The sequence below is a fragment of the Phytophthora infestans genome, genomic scaffold (genome assembly GCF_000142945.1).
Source record: "Phytophthora infestans T30-4 supercont1.28 genomic scaffold, whole genome shotgun sequence".
Classification (NCBI taxonomy): domain Eukaryota; phylum Oomycota; class Peronosporomycetes; order Peronosporales; family Peronosporaceae; genus Phytophthora; species Phytophthora infestans.
Genome location: NW_003303731.1, coordinates 1210833 through 1232169, shown reverse-complemented (window position 1 = coordinate 1232169; position 21337 = coordinate 1210833). Strand labels below are relative to the sequence as shown.

Sequence of the window (21337 nt, the reverse complement as noted above, 5' to 3'; positions counted from 1 at the left end):
TCGTCCAGTAACATCGAGAAGATCAGCTTCCTCAGCCAAAGCGGAGGAGTTTGCGATGCTTCTGAAAAATGAAGTGCACCAAGCTCGAGGTGATTCTATTAATTCCGTCTCAGGTTGTCTTGGTAATGTTTTTCATTTTTTTTATTCCCCCTCGTCAATGTAGAATTGGAGCGCCGATATGAGGATTCCAAGCGTTCGCTGTTGGAGGTACGATATTCTTTATTTCTCTTACCAATAATGGGGATGGGGAACCTTACTCGATGTCGCGTCCCAGTACATGGAAATTGTTTCATCATGCAAACCAAATGACCGAGTCGGTGGCCAGGAAGTCTACGAACAACTGGCTGATCTAATTTCTTTTGCAGATAAGTGTTCGGGGCAAGAGTAAGCTTAGGCTATTAAGAAGAAATGAAGAACACGTTCATTCTCCAGCACCGTGAGACTGCAACATACTACTAAGTATGCAATATTTAGACCCTTAAAGTACTGCGTAAGCAGTATCCTAGAATAATTTGCAGTTGAAGAGCGAGCTTGATCCGGGATTGTTGCTGTTGAGCTCGATGGTAGCGAAATAGGATTCTTGGGAGTCTGCCAGCCGCGCTCGGTGGATCGCAGAAATAATATCATGGAAGGCCTCATTGACGTTCTGCCCAGTCTTGGCCGACGTCTCAATGTACGCCATGTGGTGTTCAGCTGCAAACTGACGCGCTTCCTCTGCCGTCACAGCCCTTTCGTCTGCAGGCAGATCACACTTGTTCCCGACGAGCGTTGCATGCAGTCCAGGTTCGGCGACATTCAGCAGTTGATCGAGCCATCTCTCGACGTCAAGTAAGCTGGCACGGTTGCCGACATCGAACACTAGCAAAGCCCCAGCAGCTTTGCGATAGTAGGTGGACATCATGGCGTGAAAACGTTCTTGACCAGCAGTATCCCAGATTTGAGCCTTCAGGTCAACATTGTCGACCTTGACAGCGTGGGTGAGAAACTCCACTCCAATTGTGGATGTGAACTCCTCGTTGTACTCGCCCTTGTGCAAACGGCCGATCAAGTTGGTTTTGCCCACACCCGAGTTCCCAAGTAGAACAACTGGCACACCACCAGCACGAGAGTTAGGTTACAAGAGTGGGCTCGTCTTTACGGAGCTTACTTTTGTTAGCAGGGGGTTTGCCGGGACATTTTGGAGTTGTCGGGGTCCTGTACGAATGCATTCCCACGGGTTCGGCTTTGCGAGTTTCACTTGAAACTGGTGGGGGGTTCTTGCAGAACGTCGTACCATACCTGCGCATGACACAAATCATACAACTTAGTGCAAAGTATTTGAGCTCTTTCATTATAATCACAGAGCAAACTTTTTATCGAGTTCTGCATAAAGCAGGTGCATTCGGTGGCCGTAATTCTCCACCAATGCGTCCACGTCTTCCAGCTTATCGTGCAGACCTTGTCGAGTGTAGAAGTCCCGAAGAAATTCACGTGGAGTAAGAGTTTCTACGTCGTCGAAAATTGCCAGCGGGTTGATGCTCGAGAGGAACCCTTTCGAGGGAGGAGTGGCACATGGCACGTAGTCCGCCATTTCTTTGTGGGGGGTTGGCACTTACAACAATGCTCGTCTAATAAAAAAACACCAGAAATATTTGCGTCGAAACGCCAAATCTCTCGGGGAAAAGGCTCCGACAGGGGCAATGCAATCTGGTCATGGGAACGAAGGAGACTTTCCCAGTCGACCAAAAACCAGTGAAAGCAAACAATACCCGTGGAAAGAGGAACCAGCAGAGTCGACGTTCAAGATTGAACACGTTCAGCGTTTGAGAATTACTGAGAAGTGGAACTCCAAATGTGTGAACGAAGCGGAGAATTTTGAACAACAAGGTAAAATCCTAATAGCGCTTTTTGTCCTGGATTGATAATACTGAAGTGACACTTTGTTCTATTCAGCATCTCTCTTTGAGTACGATTTCTCCAAAGCGCTACAATCTACCGACCACCTTGGTGTCCCGAATCCTCTGCGTACCGCCATCTGCTTTGATGTACTGACTAAGATCAGTAACAAGTTCTTAAGATTCCAGAACCTCACTCACGTGATGCGGGCGGAGTTGGAACGATCCACTTATATGAATGAGTCATCAGTGGCGAAAAACGACCTCGTTGTCACTGGAAATGGTGAAGGCTTTTCCTCTGCGTCATTAAAGGAATCGCTTATTCGACGAGCATATTTTACCGAGTTAAAACAAGTGCTCAAAGAGAAGAAATGGCTGGAGATTCGTCTGTGAGTTTACTACTGAAGCCAACCTGTGAAATGTGTTGGACTGAAGCTGCTCCATTGAACTACAGGTCTCGCCTCGACTCCCTCCATAAGTTCATGTTGAAGAGACTGCGCAACAATGAACTAATGGTTGATCGCCTGGCAACTCGATGGGGCCGGCTGGTGCTGCGTCAGACGCTTGGAGACTGGAAGAAGATCATCATCCGCAAGAAGTACACTCGCGTTTTACTCGAAAAGACTCGTTCGCGCTGGACGAAGCAGCATCTTATGAGATTATTCCGCCGATGGAACGACTACGCAGTAGGTGAGATAGTCCGCAAGTCCAACGAGCAGATCCAACTTTACCGCGACAGTAAACATGATTTGCAAGAACTCATCGGACGATTACAAGTCCAGGTTGAAGCTGCCAAGGTGGAAGTGAAAGCCCATCGCGAGCATCTCGACTTGGCGAAACGACACACGCTGTCGTTGGAAGAGCTTCTCGCCCAACTGGAACTACGCGTTCGACAAAGCCAAGAGCGAAAACTGCAGAGCATCTCAAACCAGTGGGGCAAGCTGTGTTTCTCCTTCGTCGACTGCGAGTGCGATTACCTGCAGAATATGCTAGACGCGGTAGCAGCAGATACTTACATCGATGTCAGTGTATTACTGATGAAAGGAGAAGATGAGTCTGATCTCCTAGCTCTTCCCTCTGAACTGCTGGTGCTTCGATGGATCAACTTCCAACTGGAGCAGTGTGGAGGACCATTTCGCCACTTGTGCTCTTCCAATTACGACTTGATCCAGAATTTTTCATCCGACATGCACGGCTTCTACGCACTGCGCCATATCTTACATCGCGTGTTAACGGTGAAGAGGCGACGCCTACCAGCAAAACAAACACAGATGAAGAGCACCTCCCGTCTCTTATCTCGCAGTGTTGTCGACAACGCTGCTGCTTCTAGCGTATTGTCCAAGCAGACACCATTTCCAACCCGGGAGGAGCTCCGAACTGCGTTAGCTGAACAACTGGATCCAGCATGCCCGGAATTTCTGTGTGCCCGCGTGCTCAGCAAGGAGGTGGCAAGTGATTTAGTGTTTTGCTTGTTTGGATTCCTGGTGTGTGAACATCCGAGTCTCATAATTGAGACACCACGGGGACAAGCATCTCACCCAGCCAGTCCTTATCCATGGTACGAAGCTCAAGCTGCGCTGAACGACGCACGCACAACCTGGAATTCTGTTCGCTTGCAATGGCGAGAGCTTCATACTCCGTTTGACGTCCTCGACGTGATCAATGCACCTCCAGAAATGACGACCTCCCCGCAATTACTGACAAAGGCAAATATCGCTCTACAGAATGCTGTTAACACGGTGCAATATGCGTGTTCGAAACGCAGCAGTGCGATGAGAGTATGGGGCTGTTTGCAGCGTCGGATCCGGCAAGATGCTCTTCGACTGCTTGCACGCCGAGGACGAGAGCAGGCCCCTTTCGAATTGGTCGACCGACGTGTTTTGCGCAACAAATGCATGCTAACTACACTGCATACTCATAAGCTCGTGCAAGCGCATTTGGACCAAAGCGAAGGCAAACTGAGTGGCGTAGAGCTCACGGAACAGCTACAGCTCATTGAAGAAGTTCTCGGAGAGCACTACGAACGCCTGCGTCAGATTTACCGCTTCTATGCCAACGTCGACTTTAGCCGTACGTCATGCGGAGGCTCCGGTGAAAATCAACCACGCAGTGGTGGGAGCACAGTCAAAGAAGCACGCTTCTTCCACAAAATTTCTGCCTGCATGTCGCTGGGAGAGTTTTACCTTTTCCTTAAAGAATGCCAAGTTTTTGGCAAGACTCGACCATTCCCTTACGACTTTGTCCAGAGCGTATTCGACAAAGTGAGTCCTGACGTTGCGGTCTCCATGGAAGCAGCCACGTTAACGCTACCACTTACGCACACGCTGTCTGCTCCCGTAAAAGACCCCAGTAATGTGAAAGGGAGGGAGATGACACCCGCAGAGTTCGTCGAAGCGCTGGTTCATATCGTACAGAGCGATCACGTGCTTTGGAGCGGTGGAAATACTGGACCAGCTACAGCTCTAGCTCAACGATTCCGAAGATTTCTCGAAGAGATCGTCTTCCCTAACGCAATGCGCCCGGACGAAGAAAAGGGCAACGTGTTTCGGCCGCAGCTACTCACGTTTGAGTGTCGACAAGTCTTCACAACGCATCACAAGAAGCTACGGTCGATGTACTTACACTTTGTCGCAAGTGAAGTGAAATCTGAGAGGCGCATCGCAACTCAAGACAGCACGGGACTGGGAAAGATGCTCTCTGCCAACGGGTTCGTCAACTGTTGCCAACACTTCGACCTCTTCCGTGACAACCTTCTCCATTTTGACGACCTTCAGCATATCTTAGCAGAAACACTACAGCTTGAGCGAGAAAACGTTCACTTTGACTTGGCTGGCGCGACTACTGAGTCGGAGACAAGCACGCCCGAGTCAGAACTCAAAGCGAGGCTTGAGGATCCTGAAGAAACCATCTTCCTAACGCTGACTGAGTTTGTTGAGGCTCTTGCTGCGGTCGCGTGTTATTTGAACCCCGACGCATTTGTGCCGCTTGCTTCAAAACTTGATACATTTTTCAGCGAACGTCTCGAATCAAGCACTATCACGACAAAATCATGATTTTTTCCGCATAGATGTCAAGTTCGCATATGTATCGTTTGCTAGAGTTGCAATAGCCCCGCTTAAAACAATGGTGCTAAGATACATGAGCTGTACCCGCATAAAAAGTCGTACTGGGGTTTGTATTCTATCTAGAATAAGGTGTATGTGATGCAGATAAAAACATTGCACCTTAACAGCAGTACTATGCATTTAAGAATGAGAGTGAGTATTTTGCCAGACTGGGAGCATCCCACTCGTAGCAAATCTTGTGTTATCTTCGGATTTGCTAGGATTTGCTAATATCTTCCATATCCGAACTCGGTACAGCGTATACTCTGCGTATACCCCTCCCACACAAAAAATCCTCCCCCTCCAGCAAATTCGTGGCGCCAACGGACCCAAATGCCGCCGCGCCCACGCAGCGCTCCAAAGCGCCCCCTGCTGGCAGACGCCAGCGACGATACCAGTGACGGCGCCGCATCCGGCGGCTCTTTGAGTGAGTGGGAGCCGTCACTAAGCCCACCTCGTGTGGAAACGACAGGGACGAGCATCGCTAGCGAGGAAGCCGGACCAGTCTGTGTCATCGCTCCGCCTCCGGGGGAGACGCAGTTCAGGTCGTGGGAAGAATTCAAAGCATACTTCGCGCAGTACCAAGCTCGGTCGTTCCAGGTACAGTTGAGAAGTTTTTTTTTTAATTATATTCAGTGTTATCTAAGCTAATTGGTTGGCATGTTATCGATACAATATTAGATCTACCGTACCAGAACGAACACCTCAGTTCCAGTACGGAATGCTCGGATATATGCCCAGGGATCCAAGGCGTGTAAGAATCCCGACGAGTGGGACCAGTACGCAAAAACATACGTGTGTACGCATTACGGCAAATTCCGATCGCAAGCCACAAGTAAGAGGCCTCGTCAGGAGAGTCGAGCTTCTGGATGCTCTGCCCAGGTATGTTGCTGCTGCAAATTAGAATGTCGGGTGTGCTGTGCAAGATACATGATCAATTAGGCGAAGCCAGATTCAATCTGGCATGGTCTGGTATGATTGGGTATTGACTGGTTTGATCGGACAAATTTGCTAATATCTGCTGGCAATATTTCGTTGTTTTCAGATCAATGTGTGCGTTTAAGAGATCAACAAAGCTACCCATACATTTGCTCTAATGATTACGAAGTGCCACCTTGAGCACAACCACACATTGAGCGAGTACGCTTTCAAAAGCCACTCGTCCAACCGTGTGTCCCTCGATGAGAGTGCTTTAGAGACAGTGGACGAGCTCTGCAAGGCTGGCGCGAAAAATACAAGCATTCTCAAGTTTATCAAGGACAATTCCGATAGCAATCCGAAGCCGCAGGATGTTCATAATTTGGTTCGTAAATTGAAGGCTCGCGAGCAAGGATTGACCCCAACCTCTAGTTCAAAGCGGTTAAAGAAGTGGATGTCCGAATTTGGTGATGTTTCTGGCAACGTGGGGCGCATCTTCGTGGACGATGTGGGAGAAAAGGTATGATATACGACGTTTATGTTTCAAATTTAATTTCGTTATTGCCTATTTAACCGTTTCATTATGTTAAAAATTGGCAACTTGTATTACGCTTCAAACCAAACACATGCGATCGATCTTCACTCAATTTCCGGAGGTACTTCTAATTGACGCAACGCATGGAACCAATCGATCCAAGTACAAGGTCTTCTCTTTCATGGCACACGACACTTTTGGAAAAGGCCAGTTTGTGCAGCATGCCCTACTCCACAACGAGCAGTGGAGAACATTGTTGACTGCACTGAAAGAATTTAAGACGAAAAACCCGGCTTAAACGCGTCTACAGTGCGTGCTCATCGACAAGGACTTCACGGAGCTTTATGTTTTGAAGACAGCATTCCCCGGCGTGACTATTATACTCTGCCAGTTTCACGTATTAAAGTACTTGAGGAAGGAAATTTCATCATCGGATTACGGCTGCAACACGTGGGAGAGGGATCAGCTGCGAGGACCCATGGACCTCCTGGTATACGCGAAGACGGAGAAGGAATACATGGGGCATTTCCGGTACATGCTGCATGTGTGCGAGGTTGGTCATTCAAGGTCGGAGTCTTCAGATTCAATCGGGCAGGACAGATCGACCCCCTCTTCGGTCGGGGTGAATCTGGCTCCAGTCGGGCAGAATCTGGCTCCAAACTCCGTTGAACCCGCGGATGTGGCTGCTGCGACAAATGAACCCACGACCCACCCGTTTGCTGCCTATTTCATCAGAAACTGGGATAATTGTCGTAAGTTATGGTGTGCACACAAGCGGCAAAACACCGTCACTCTCGGCAATAACACCAATAATAGATTGGAGGCATCCTGGAAGCAGTTGAAAGAGTGGGTAAATTCGTTCATGGCTGTGGACGAATGCATTGCGTCTATCATGTACTATCAAACGCTTCAAGAACGACGTTTCATGGATGAAGTCTACAAGAAGGTTAACATTCAGCATGTTGGATACGACCAAGAAATGACTCTCGTGGCTAACCTTGTCAGCGAACACGCGTGCGAGCTGATACAAGACCAATACGTATACGCACTTGCCCGTGCATCATACAATTTTTCGGAGCTGGACTTGTTCGTGCCTCTTTATGAGCACGCGTTTGCTGCCGTGTCGTCATGTTTTCTTTCTGAGAAGAGCACTCGGCAAAGAAACTGTTATCCCGACACAACTTCTCAATCGTCGGTGGATATTGTCTTCTGTTAGGTCCTCGATAGAGTTCGAGAGCTCAAGTGACAACTGTACGTCTATGGAATCTTTCGCTATTCGTGGGGTTGTGGCGAAGGATGATCGACCTTGGGACTCAAACCGCAAGTATCGTGAGGCGCTGCCTATCGCTAGTGAAATTTGTGGTTCGATGTCTGGATTGGGAATGGCACAATACCGAGAAGCGATGGAGTATCTGAAGGATGTTGCTCGTCGGCTCAAGCATTGTGACTTCGGCACCTTATCCAGTCAAAACTAAAACGTTCAGCTATCAGACTCTTCTCCTTCTACCCAGCCAGCTGAAGCGAGTTCAGCCATTGAGAACAGTCAAGTCGAGGAGTCTGACATCCAGTCTGGCGAGTCTGGCACTCAGTCTGGCGAGTCTGGCACTCAGTTTGGCAAACCTTTTGAATCGAAAACCCGAGAGTTGATATCAACTCTCCAAGAAGTAGGGAATGAAGAATTTCACGTAGCGAGCCCTCCTAGATCCCGCGGGCGCCCAAAGCAAACAGCAAAGTCGAAGAAAGCTGCTCGTAGAAAGAATGCCACGATCGTCCAGGAGGACTCAGACTTGTACGCGGCGAATTTGAGCCTGGCTACAGTGCGAGATGCTGTTGAAGGCGTGCCTACATACGATACATCTGCCGCTACCCTATCGCGATTCAAGCTGTATGAGTTCAGTAAAACTCCCAGGGCTCCTGTAGCCCACGAGAGAGCGAGCTTACCACCGGCGAAGAAAATTTATCCTGTGGAATCCATAACCCGTGTATTTCGCAAAGACTTCATTGAGAAGTGCAGCGCCAAAGTCTCAGCCCTGCAGAAGAAACATAAAGATTCATAGGGTGTAAATCTAGGCGAACAAGAAATTGCGGTGGAAGTAATCGGTGTTGGAACATACACTACCGAGACGTTGGGTGTAATGAAAAAGTGGCACAGGGCGATGAAAAGCATACAACACGTAGACAAAGCTATAAACTGGATCGAGACCATTGATTTCACTCTACAGATGCCCGAGCATTTCCAAGTTGATCCAGACCCAGATATACTTGCTAAGCTGAAGGCCATCCCACTTCTGTCCGTGCAGGTACAGTTGACGTACATTTATTGATACAATGGGTTTTTACTAGCGTTGATAACATCTTCTTGAATATAGGCGGAAGCGCTGGAGCTCGTTGGCAAGTCGCCCTTGGGTGATTGCACCGTTAACACTTTAGTGCTGAAGCTGTTTGCAGAAAGAGTAGACACGATTGGAGTCGACACGTCCATCGCGGGGAACGTTATGAATGGCTATTTATCGATCTATACGATGAAGGGCGTGTTTGTAGGTGTTACGGGTGAGAAGATTTTGATTCCGATCATCTGTGGCAAGAATCACTGGTGCTCTGTCATGATTGACCTGACATGTAAAGACGTATTAGTCTACGACCCGATGAATTCCAGCTACGGAGTGAAGATTCGCCCCCTTGCTGACAAATTGGTGACGATGCTACCAGACTTCGCCCAAGAAAGTACCGAGTCCGAATGTATGAAAGTGATCTTGGAGTGCAGGTCGATAGCTACAATTGTGGCATGTACATGCTGTTGGCATTCGAGATATTTGCCGGTGCTACTACTATGCGTGCGCTAAGTAGGAAGGAGTTACAGTATCTACGCTATCGGTATCTCTGCATGTGCGTTTAGCTGAACAAGTTTTCAGTGATTTGGTCTTTTGTTTGTGTGTGTCGATGGCATGACTACCTCCGGGTTATTCACCCTGCACTTTGTCTTGAGAGTTAGATATCCCCAGCGCAGTGAATGTCTTGCAGATATAAGTTTCGAAACCGACAGACATCGAGCTTCCGGTTATACGTATACTCCCGAAGACACATCAGCTGATGCCGTGTCCGGCTCTTCCTGAGTCTCGCATATTCGGGCATGCTAATCGGGTGTATTCTGGTGTAATTGTACTGTCTCTTGTTACCCAGTCTGGCTGAATAACGAGTGCCTTTAAGAATATGCTATTTAAGGAAAGCGCCTCACGAAGTACGTTATTGTCGTATTGGCAGTGATCAACCCTGGTACACGTTTTTGAAAATTGTTTGCTTAAAAACGACTGGTATGATTTGGAGGTTTGCCGTTGGGTGAACATTTTTCCGATAGGTGGTAAAATCACGAGGTAGTTCAGGCTATCGTTAGTTAGAAGCGAGTGCAGCGAACTCTTGTCCTCATTTTTATTTCTGCATTGAGGTGCAATTCCTGATGATGATGGAGCAAATTTACTTTCATTCGAGTTCTTGTCGCTGTCTTTGAAAATTCAGAGCTGAAACACGGCATTAGTTCAAGTTTGTCCTACATTTTGAGCGACCGAGTGCTAAGCAGAAAACTACATTGGTAAGTAGTAAACTTACTACTACTTACCAAAGTAGTTTTTCTGTTTAGCAAATGGATCCAAAACTTTTCCTGGTAGTGCTATACGGACAGCCCTATTGGGATTAATTCGCGCTTGTGTGGACCACCTTACACGTAAATAGTCGGGTTTTACAATTTTCAAGAGCAAGTGTCTTATAAATTGTAGCTTTTTCTTCGCTTTGACAAGCCACGTTTTAAAGGCCGAACTTACTTTTTACAGCTAAATGGTACTGTCGTAGGCTCACCGACGGATCTGTAGAGGACAAAGACCGATCTAAACGATTAATGTGATCCATCAAGATAGATCTCATTTAATCTTGCACATCAGACTCGATCTAGCAAGCTTACTGTGTTGTCATTTCCGCGTTGCAGTGTACCTGCTGGGGTCATACGGATCGTTGATCTGAATTCTCGCTTTCAGCTGCGCAAACCGTGGCTGTCGTGCGCCTACAACTGGGCTTTCCTGTTATCTGGACGTACACCAACTACCATCCACGCTAGCTCTAATTTGCCTAGTTTAATACAGGTCAGTTTTTCTTTTACTTCTTAAGAACCAGAGCTGAGAACAAAGTTAGCTATTACATCCAGCATCAGACAGAAACACTTTACAAAAGCTGCGTCTTCTTGCGGGAAATTCGCCACTGATATTGCGCGTTCTAGTGTAGCGTACAGGGCAGCTGTCAGCTTAATATAAGCAGGGATGGATTGCCTCATCCGCTTAACTACACACAGGGACTGTTAGAGTTGGTCGGCTGTTGTCGGGGCCTATCGACTAGTCCTTGGATACGCTCGGGGCAATCGCACACACCGGCAACTCAGAACACCTTGCCGCACAATGTAACCTCTCGTTTGAAGAAACAACACTTCTTGGTATGCGGTTTCAGACCGTAACGACTGCAGCGTTCGCGAACTTGATTCAGTAGCTGCAATAACTCCTCCTCCGTCGCCGCATAGCCAAAACCGTCATCCAACGAGGCAAGGACGCTATGATCGAGGAGGTCTCCAAATATCTCTTCAACTACGCCTTGGCAGTACGCTACTTAGTTAGCGGCACTCTTAGAAACCCGAGTAGGCGTATACGTCGTCCGATGTGTGACGAAGGTATAGCGCTCTTGTGAGTCTTTATGAAGGGGGGGGGCTGCCAATAGCCCGGGGACCAATCAAGGATGAAGAAGACGGTTGCTCCATCCAACGCACCCACATTAACTTCAAGCACAGGCATGGGCCACGGCATTGCCTCAGTACGGTCGTTGACTTGGCGATTATCGATCGTCATGCGTGGATCAGCATTGGGATCCGTGTCTTGCTCCTCCTTGCGCATGATCCGAGAAGATAACATACACCAGACCGGTTTCCAGTAACTTACGAGACCTGGGTTCTGGTACCTCCTCTTAAAGGACGAAAGATTCTAGCAAGCCGTTGGGTCTTTGTAGTCAAGTCTACCGGCACAGGTTAAATTGATCGCTTCAATGCGCGCCTAGTGAATAAGGGTTTCCTCTAGAAATTTGAAATTTAATACAACGAGATTTTCTTCCTTGTTATTCGGATGGAAGTGCTTAGACTGCTTCTCACTATCGCAGCCCTGCTCGATCTAAAAATAAATCAGATGGACGTGAAGGCAGCATTCCTTAACGGTTTCCTAGAAGAGGAGATCTACATGGCCTAACCGGAAGGTTTCACAATCCCGGGTAAGGAGCACCTCGTGTTCAAGCTTCTAAAACGCCTATACGGAATTAGGCAAACCCCTCCAGTCTGGTGTCAGGCGCTGTCTTTTTTCCAAGAGAGCCTTGTGCCTTGTAACTCCATAAAGACCGGTGCGTCTTCCGCCGTACTCGTACCGGTGTCATATGTTAAATCGCAGTGTATGTAGACGACCTGCCGATCATTACACAGACAACAGCCCTCCTTAGTGAGCTGAAATCCGCCCTAAAGAACAGATTCTTCATGTCAGATTTAGGGGAGGTGAAGTACTTACTCGGCTGATCCATTCAGCGGGACCGTAAGAACCGAGCGATATTTATCCACCAGTACAGGTACGCTTTTACGGTCATTGACCGTTTCAGCGACTACAGTCCCTATCCTATAACTACTCCAGCAGGCAAGAATGCAAAACGCACCACGAGCCAGTAGTGATGAAGCGAAAGATGCGATGAAACAATTTCCGTATCGTGAAGCTGTTAATAGTGTCATGTATCTCATGGTAGGCACTCGACCCGATATGGCATACTACTTGCGTGAGGTCAGCCAATTCCTAGCTAATCCAAGAATAAAGCACTGGAACGCTGTCGTTAGAGGCCTTAAGTACCTGTGAGATACAAAAGAATACGGTCTCCTTCTAGGTGGATCACTCAATTTTACACCGCAGAACCTATCCGACAACCTGATAGCGTACAGCGACTCAGACTTTGCAAATTGTCTCGACACTAGACGTTCAGTTGGCGGATATGTGACCATGCTGACCAATAGTCCAATATCGTGGCATTCACGCAAATAGCACACTGTGGTGCTATCGACAGCCGATGCAGAATTTATCGCCTTGTGTCATTGCATACAAGAGGTAATATTTCTTAAGCTTCTCCTTGACGAGTTAGGATTTAGTCCCACGCAAGCCAACACTATCCACAAGGGCAATCAAAGCTGCTATAGCCCAGAACTCCATGGTAGATCCAAACATGTACACACTCGAATCTGTTTTGTACAAGAATAAGTAGAGCGACACGACTTTCCCGTTGCCTACTCTAATACCAAAGCAATGGTAGCTGACATATTAACCAAGGCGCTAGACAAAACTTAGGATGAAATCCCTAACCAGCTTAGCAAGAGCCTTCTGTTAAATTTAATGGTATTTTGCTATGCATGAAGCGTGCCTACTTAAACGCGAACTTTTTTTTCTCCGTATGGGTTTTATCTTTTATCGCAGCAAAGATTTTCTCCTCACTGAGTTTTTCCTCGTCTAGTACCGAATTACAAATTGGCACATGAATATATATTATTCATACTAAAGACAACAGATTGCTAGGAAAGTTCATTATCAGTTAGGCAAACCCGCGGAAATCCTACTGACTCCTTTCATCTACTTCAGAATATGAATAGACGAATAAAAGCGAAAAAAATCAATCCAGTCCTCCGCTGATTCAATCGCTCACCTTTTTCCAAATCGTAGATAAGCCGGTTCTCCTCTTAAACTGTGCGAACGAAAGCGTGGCCGACGTTCTTAGGATTGTAAGCTGCAACAACGTAGACACCATCCTTGAGCTTGATTCCCCTCAGCACACGCACACCACTCCGTCCAGCAACTACGAAATTGGTCAATCCAATGGCTCGATAAATAAATTCACGTCTGGCGTCACGTAGGCGACGCGGGAAGACGAGAGCAACCTTCCACGAATGTCCCGTTTGTCAAGTCCTTTCCACGAGAAGTCTTTTTATGGTTCCCAAAGTCGCCAATGTTCTGCTGCGTCACGATATCACGGCGTCCGGATAGCTCCGCTGCACGTCTCAATGCATTGAGTACGCAGAGTCCTTGCATGTCAGCACCGATAGCATATTTGCCAAATTCATCGGTAGGACAGAATTCAGCGAAGGTCTGGACATTAAAGGCTTTCCACCTGTCCACCAGATCGATTTCTTTCCGAAAGTCGTCGGCAAGCAGTAGAGCGCGGGGTTCATACGTCCGCTGATAGTACCGTCGTTTCTTGACGAGGGGGCTAACTAACAACACTTGATAATGGTACTCAAGTAGAGTGTCACCACGCCTGTCATTAATCTGAGCGACCATCCACTTTTCTTTGGTTGTGGCATAATTTTCGGTAACAATCAGCTTAGATATGCTGTAATTCTTTCCGTAAATGCGCCAGTATATTTTATAATCACTACTGTCACTATCGTCGCTTGTGTCGCTAGACACATATTCGGTATCAGAATTTGTTGATTCTGCGGTTTCTGAGCGGATAATGGGAATATCACACATTTCTCCCCCATCCTTTAGTGACATTGGGCTAAGAGCTGGCCACGTTGGAGCGAGTCTCGTCCTCCTGCTCCTCCACCAACGCGTCATGAAGCGCTGTTGCAAGCTGAAAGCTCACACGAGACTTCTTCTGCTTCTACTTTGCCACAAAGGCACTGGTCCCGCCTCTTCGGCCCCTAATTCAGTATCTGACGTGTCTCGAGCCTCCGAAACAGTACTCGAGGCCTGAGACACAGCCTCAACAGCTGCCGGCCCGGCCCCTGTAGCCTCATCCACGCTGGTGGACGATGCTACCACCTCTACGTGTGCCTTTGCGGCACGCGCCGCCGCTCGCGCCTTCTTACGCGCTTGTAGCTGCTTCGCAGTGGGGTTCCTCATCTTCTTCTTCCTTTTGAGGTTGCGCGGAGCCTGCTTCATCGCTGCAACATCCACTGACAGCGCTTTGACTGTTATCTTCGAATTCCTACCAGGGCGTGTCTCCTAGAGTCCTCTTTCTCTTGCAAAAAACTGCAGGGCAAAGTTGGATCAGCTAGCCTAGATGACTTCCTCGGCGGCGTTTTAAAGACTGATCATTTACCCTTTGACGAAACCATACCTCTATTATTGCATATATTCATCAGTGTGAAAAGTATGTTAAGAGGCAGGGAGGCTGCTCTAAACATTAAGGTTTCCCAAAATGGAAACTCTCTAAGAATATATTCTCAAAGCATGGCCTCCTCAAGTTGATATTACTGGCTCTCACTATGCTTATTACGAACCTCATCCTATGGGTGGTGTGTTTATCTCAAGACTTTCTTAACCTTTCTTCGTCTTTTGACACTTACAACACAAGTCTACTACCTTCACTACGCTCCCCGCTAACCTCGCCATATATCTGAAAGGCTTAAAACCCCGTCAGAAAATGACTAGATCCCCGTAGGTGCACAATATGCTGTGTATATATTCGCAACGTGTCAACAAGACCTTATTTGATCCACTATTGATCGACACCCGAAAAATCTCAGACTGTTCTGCCGCAACCTCTCATAATACATGTAGCGGCGTCTATTTTCATCGGGCAAATCTCCTTACTACAGAGGGTGTCACTATTTGGGATATGACTCCAAAGAGGACTTTAAATCGTTCAGTTGGGGGGGTCTGACCTCACCAGCACGTTGCTGATCCCTCGATTAGCTCGGATAGCTCCAGAAACTACAATTCTCGATTATTATAAGAACTGTAGTTTCTGGAGCTATCCGCGCGATCTACTACTCTAACTTTGAGTCTCTACATTTCTTCTTGGTGCCTTTGGCTCCTTACTCAAAACAATCCGTACCCCCTTTGTGATGCTGTGGCTGAACAGCTACTGTAGAAGACGCAGCACAATGCGGCTCTCGTGGAAGGCAAAACCGGGTGCCAGGAACTCGACACGCAGCTTCGTCAGTGCCGGCAGCTGGCAGCGCATCTCCAGTAAGCTGAGCGAAATCGCCTTCTTGGTACGCAGCGGACGCGAGCACTGGGCCAACAGCGTTTTGTGGTGCCAGACCTTGAAAACGACGTTGTAACTCTGTCTTGGCTGGCTGTGGTGTAGGTCGACGTTGACCTGGTAGTTTCCTTCCTGAAGGACGGAAATGCCGTCGTTCACCACCTCAAATGCGTCCTCGTCTCTGTGGCCACTCAGACGCTCCCAGTTTATAAGTCCAGGCGACTAGACGCTGCCGATGGCCTTAGCAGACATGTAAATAAGCGGTGCGACAACCTCCGGACTGTGGGCCGGCTACTGTTGGACTGGTTCAGTCTGAAATTGCCGTATCCCGAACGGCCATCGTCTAGAATGCTCGCTGCGTTCTAGAACGCCGATCATACGATTTGATGTTCTAGAAGAGCTAGGAGATGTAGTTGCTACAGCTAGGCTAAACACTAACGCTTAATTCACTCAGTCTCCTTTTTACTGCGTCAAGCATACGGCATATTGAGCTCAATCCGTCGCTCTCTCCAAGGCCATGTCGCTCATTCCGCTCAAGACCACCGTCAAGGCTCTCGATGAGCACCAGCGGGACCTGTTCGTCACGTACCGTGTGCGTACGAACTTACACGACGCCAACGACCATGTGTCGCTGAACATTCGACACTTCGACTACGGCAACGGAGAAGAGTGGTTGAACTGGCGCAAGCAGTTCGAGTACAACCGCAAGCTGAAGGGCTGGCAAGAGGCTCCAGAGCTATACCAGAATGTTCGCATTCTGCTACGCGGAGCAGCCTTGGTTCGCTTTGAATCCGTTAACTCCGCCGTCATGGGCAACGAGGACGTCGAGCACTTCGATGAAACCCTTCAACGTATGACCGCGATGTACTTTCCTAAACGCCCAGCGAGCAAGATTCGACAGTATCTACGGGAGACCGCCAAGCCGGCAGATATGACTGTTGAGGACTACGTCGCTCGCCTCCACCAGATCAACGAGTTGATCCAATTCCTACCACCACCAAATAACCGAATGACCAGCCACGAACTCCGAGAAATCGTGGAGTGCAACATGCCGTCGTCGTGGCAGAAAAAGTATGATGAAAGTGGTCAGGACTACGAGTCGCTTGAAGAGCTTGTCGCGTACTTCCGACAGCTCGAGGAGGCTGAGGTCTCCAGCAGAATGCAACAGCATGGACGCCGCAACCACAAGGGTAGCGGGTCTGCACCGTCGAACGGTGGACGTGGTGGCCAAGGTGGCAACAGGAGCAGCAAGAAGCCCAACGACGCCAGAAGAAATGGTGTGAACACCACAAGTCGCACAGCCACAACACGAACGAGTGCCGCGCAAAAACCAAGGCTCCAGAAGAAGCCAACTTCATTGACATGGACGTGACCGAGACATGCTACAACATCGAGTCCGCTTCAGCCAAGACGGACGTCCAGCCTCCGTCAACGGCAACAACGCCTGCACCAGCCCCAGGTGCAAAGAACCATGTCACGACAGAGCTTCTCGTGGCAGTAAAGCTTCCTAACGGCGCTACCAGACTTGTGCGCGCGCTAGCCGACTTCGGTTCATCGCGGTCGCTATGCTCTCACGATATCATTCCCGACGAACGCCAACTATCCCGCTTCACGACCAAGTGGATGACAAAAGGAGGTCGCTTCGAAACTATTGGCACAGCCGCACTGTACTTCAAGCTGCCCGCGTTTACTACGAACCGCGTCGTGCAACACAATTTCTACGTGACTGCTCCTGGTGCAGAGAAACATGGCTACGAGTTCATAATCGGCCGTGATTTGATCCTGGCGCTCAAGCTGAAGTTCGACTTCGATCACTGCACCATTGAATGGGATGACCTCGAAGTGCCCATGCAATCCAGAGTCAACCTTGCCGCCGAGAAGTACTTGTTCGAGATTCCTACCAGCGTCCAAGACGCTGAACGACGTATGGTAAAAATTCTGGACGCCAAGTATGCCAAAGTGAACGTCGACGACTGCGTTCCTGTGCACCTCACCGAGCCAGAGCAAGCCGAACTTCGCCAGCTGCTACTTCAGTTTGATGATCTCAACCAGGGCGCCATTGGTACCATGCCCGGTGAACCTTACGAGTTTGAGCTAAAGGAGAGCGCGCAGCCATACCATGCTCGACCGTTTGGCATCCCACATGCCTATCGTGACACAGTCAAGAAGGAAGTCGCCCGACTCGAACGACTGGGAGTCATTGTCCGTGATTCAAGTAGCCCGTGGGCCGCACCAGCATTTATCATCCCGAAGAAGGACAAAACAGCACGCTTTCTGACTGACTTCCGGCGCCTCAACGCACTCATCGTTCGCCATCCGTTCCCAATGCCCAAAATCACCGAGTTGCTACAAGGTTTGAAGCGCTTCGTCTTCGTTACTTCGCTCGACATGAACATGGTCTACTACTCCATCGTCCTGGGTGAACGATCCTCGCGTGTCTGCTGCTTCGTGCTACCATGGGGAAAGTTTCGGTATCTGCGACTGCCCATGGGTATCTGCACGGCCCCCGACGAATTTCAACGCCGCATGCAACGCATGCTTGGTGATCTTCCCTTCGTCCGCGTGTATCTCGACGACGTGCTTATCATCACCAGCACGAACTTCGCCGACCATCTCAACCACATTCGCACGGTGTTTGAACGCTTTCGTACCAGTGGCTTGCAAGTCAACATGAACAAGAGTCGTTTTGCTGCTCTCAAGACCGAGTACCTCGGATTTCGCCTTACTCGCGATGGGATTCAGCCGCTGCCGGGCAAAATCAAAGCCATCCAACAGCTCGCTCCGCCAAAAACCAAGCGTGAACTTCGTCGATTTGTTGGTCTCGTCAACTACTATCGCGATATGTGGCCGCAGCGCGCTCACCTGTTGACGCCATTGACGTCGTTGACGTCGCCGCGCACGCCTTTCCGCTGGACACCGGCGTGCCAAACTGCTTTCGAGCAAATCAAGGCTGTGGTAGGCCGTGCGGTGACGCTGCATTTTCCCAACTTTTCACTACCGTTCGAGGTGCACACGGACGCCAGCACCTTCCAGCTGGGGGGAGTGGTAAGCCAAAATGGCAAGCCATTAGCTTTCTTCAGCAGGAAGCTGTCCAGCGCCCAGCGCAAATATGCAGTGATGGAGCTCGAGTTACTGTCTATCGTGGAAGTCTTACGTGAATTTCGCAACATCCTCCTGGGACATCGGATTATCGTGCACACAGACCACAAAAACCTTTCCTTCGCAAACTTCCAGTCTGACCGAGTCAATCGATGGCGTTTGATCGTGGAAGAATTTGCCCCCGAGATCAAGTATATCAAGGGAGAAAACAACGTTGTCGCCGACGCTCTCAGCCGGCTACCCCTCGTGGAAGATGGAAGCGAGACTTGCTCTGCGCTTGAACCATGTGATGATGATTTCCCACTAGCGTTTGAGCGTATCCAGAGTGAGCAGCTTCGTGATGAACAGCTCCAGCAGCGTCTGCGAGACGGCCAAGCTGAGACTAAACAGCATGGGGAGTTCAAGATCATTTATTCCGCCAACCGCATTGTGATTCCTTCGGCGCTCCAACACCACGTGACCAACTGGTACCACGAGCAACTCAAACATCCGGGTATGAATCGCACGTATTTGACGATCCGCCAGCATTTCACCTGGATGAACATGAAACGCTGCATAGAAGAGTTCGTGAGTCGCTGTGAAATATGCCAGAAGTGGAAGCGCAACAAGAAGAAATGAACCAGTTGGCGGTGACCCGGGTCACGCCAATGACCCGGTACTCAACTATTCTGTCATAAAACATATGCATTATTTAAGTTTCTGTAATCAGGCAATACCGACTATCCTTTCCTTGCTGCAGCTCTGGATGCACTGCAGCTTCGATCCAACGTCCGAGTTAAGCTAAATGATGTCGTTCCCAAATATGTGGTGTCGCCATCAATATCTGAGGTTGCCGATACTGAATTGTTGTTATTGGCGTCGACTGCGTGGTCATTACTTATCACTGTGCTGCTAGAAGTGCCCATATTCGAATCATCGATATGCCGGCTGCTTGGTATTTGTGGACGGGGTGTCAGAAAGCGCAGGATAAATGTGAATTTTGTTGTATGAGCTTGTTGCTTCCGAGGTCGTCCAATTGGTCGCTTTGCTTGCACTCATACAGCTACTTATCACTTCGTACTTCTTGCACCTTTGTTAGCGTCACTAGACTCGTCCTTGTTCTTGCTGAATGCTGATTCATCCGGATAGTAAGTTAAATACTCGGCAGGAATCGAGAAATATTTTAACAACAACGATTTGAATTCTACTGCCCCAAGTACTTCTCTTCTTACGCGCTCTTTTAAAAAAAACTATTAAATGTATCATGTTGCTTTTCTCCAAGGAGCCGCAAAAAATAGCTATTAATACCGCAAAAAAGTGGTACTATTTTCGATCGATCCACCATCGTCTCCACTATTTTTGCAACCCCCCCCAACTTTTCCAGTGCCAAGTAGGGCACGAGCACGCTCAAAGGCAGAAAGTGGATCCGAGGCTTTTGTTTCTTCCGTGGTGCGGCCTGACTCGAGCCACCTGTGCCGCCAGCTCGTCGTTCTGTCGTAGGAGGGTCGCTCATTTGTGCCAACAGTGGAAGGATCGCAGTCCAAGCGAGAAATGGTACTGAAGTACCTGGTGCTAAAATTAAATAAATATTTCAGATTTTGCTCTAATAATAGTTGATGACCCGGGTCACCGCCAATTGGTTCAAATACGGCAAGTTACCTGTGGCAGAACCTGTTGTGGAACCGTGGAAGGTAGTATGTGTCGACCTCATCGGGCCCTATACACACGCCGCAACCGGCAACAAGTACAGTGCGATGACCATGATTGATCCTGCTACAGGCTGGTTCGAAGTGCACGCCATCACGGATAAGGAGGCCAAGACCGCCGCGCACATTCTCGACAACGAGTGGTTCTGTAGATACCCTCGTCCAGAATGCTGCATCTTCGACCAAGGCAACGAGTTTACGGGCGCTGAATTCCAAGAGATGCTGGAGAGCTATGGAGTAAAACCTCGTCCGACTACTGTCAAGAACCCTCAGGCCAATTCTGTGCTAGAGCGCATTCACCAAGTCCTCGGTGACATGGTTCGCACCTCGGACTTGGACGCCAACGCATGGGAACAAGTGCTACCTAGCGTCGCCTTTGCCATTCGCGCGACGGTGTCCACGACCAAGGAGGCAACGCCTGCACAGCTCGTCTTCGGCCGCGATATGGTGATGAACACGGCCTTCATGGCAAACTGGAAGCGCATCATAGACCGCAAACTACGTCAGGTTCTCCGTGACAACGAGCGTGAAAACAGTAGCCGCCTTCAACACACGTACCGCGTCGGAGATCTGGTGCTCATTACCAAGGACAAGAATCGCATCAGCAAGCTGGACCAGCCGACAGAAGGCCCGTTCAAGATCCTACAAGTCAATACCAACGGCACCGTCCAGATCCAGCGCTCGGCGTATGTTGAAATTATCCGCCTCGTCCCGTATCGTTCCGTTGGGAAAGCGAATGCCGTATCCCCACCGGCCATCGTCTAGAATGCTCGCTGCGTTCTAGAACGCCGATCATAAGATTTGATGTTCTAGAAGAGCTAGGAGATGTAGTTGCTACAGCTAGGCTAAACACTAACGCTTAATTCACTGTCTCCTTTTTACTGCGTCAAGCATACGGCAGAAATGCTGTAGTGAGCTGCGAGGAGGTCGAAATGGGCCGTATCGGGATAATACTCGGCACTACGGAGGCTTGGGTCGGCTGTAATTGAGAGCATGCGGGGCTTGCGGCACTTCTGCTAGTCGTGCTGTTGTTCTTGACACCGCGTCGGCGTCCGTCGCGAGACTGTAGGTCGCCCTCCTGGTACC

The 21337-nt window shown here is 49.0% G+C and overlaps 3 protein-coding genes across 3 annotated transcripts; 1 reads left to right on the top strand and 2 right to left on the bottom strand.

The window, feature by feature from the left end:
* Nucleotides 1-502: 502 nt before the first annotated feature.
* PITG_13355 (Rab11 family GTPase, putative) lies at nt 503-1570 on the bottom strand (the record flags this gene model as incomplete). Its single annotated transcript, XM_002899951.1, has 3 exons — nt 503-1086; nt 1148-1278; nt 1350-1570. 3 exons carry the CDS (start codon nt 1568-1570, stop codon nt 503-505), a joined length of 936 nt encoding a protein of 311 aa, XP_002899997.1.
* Nucleotides 1571-2356: 786 nt separating this feature from the next.
* Nucleotides 2357-4927, top strand: PITG_13354 (uncharacterized protein; the record flags this gene model as incomplete). Its single annotated transcript, XM_002899950.1, has 4 exons — nt 2357-3799; nt 3860-3944; nt 4008-4687; nt 4802-4927. The coding sequence occupies 4 exons, from the start codon at nt 2357-2359 to the stop codon at nt 4925-4927; spliced, it is 2334 nt and encodes a 777-aa protein (XP_002899996.1).
* A 10417-nt stretch (nt 4928-15344) lies between these two features.
* On the bottom strand, nt 15345-15719 carry PITG_13353 (uncharacterized protein; the record flags this gene model as incomplete). Its single annotated transcript, XM_002899949.1, has 2 exons — nt 15345-15665; nt 15696-15719. 2 exons carry the CDS (start codon nt 15717-15719, stop codon nt 15345-15347), a joined length of 345 nt encoding a protein of 114 aa, XP_002899995.1.
* Nucleotides 15720-21337: the final 5618 nt, after the last annotated feature.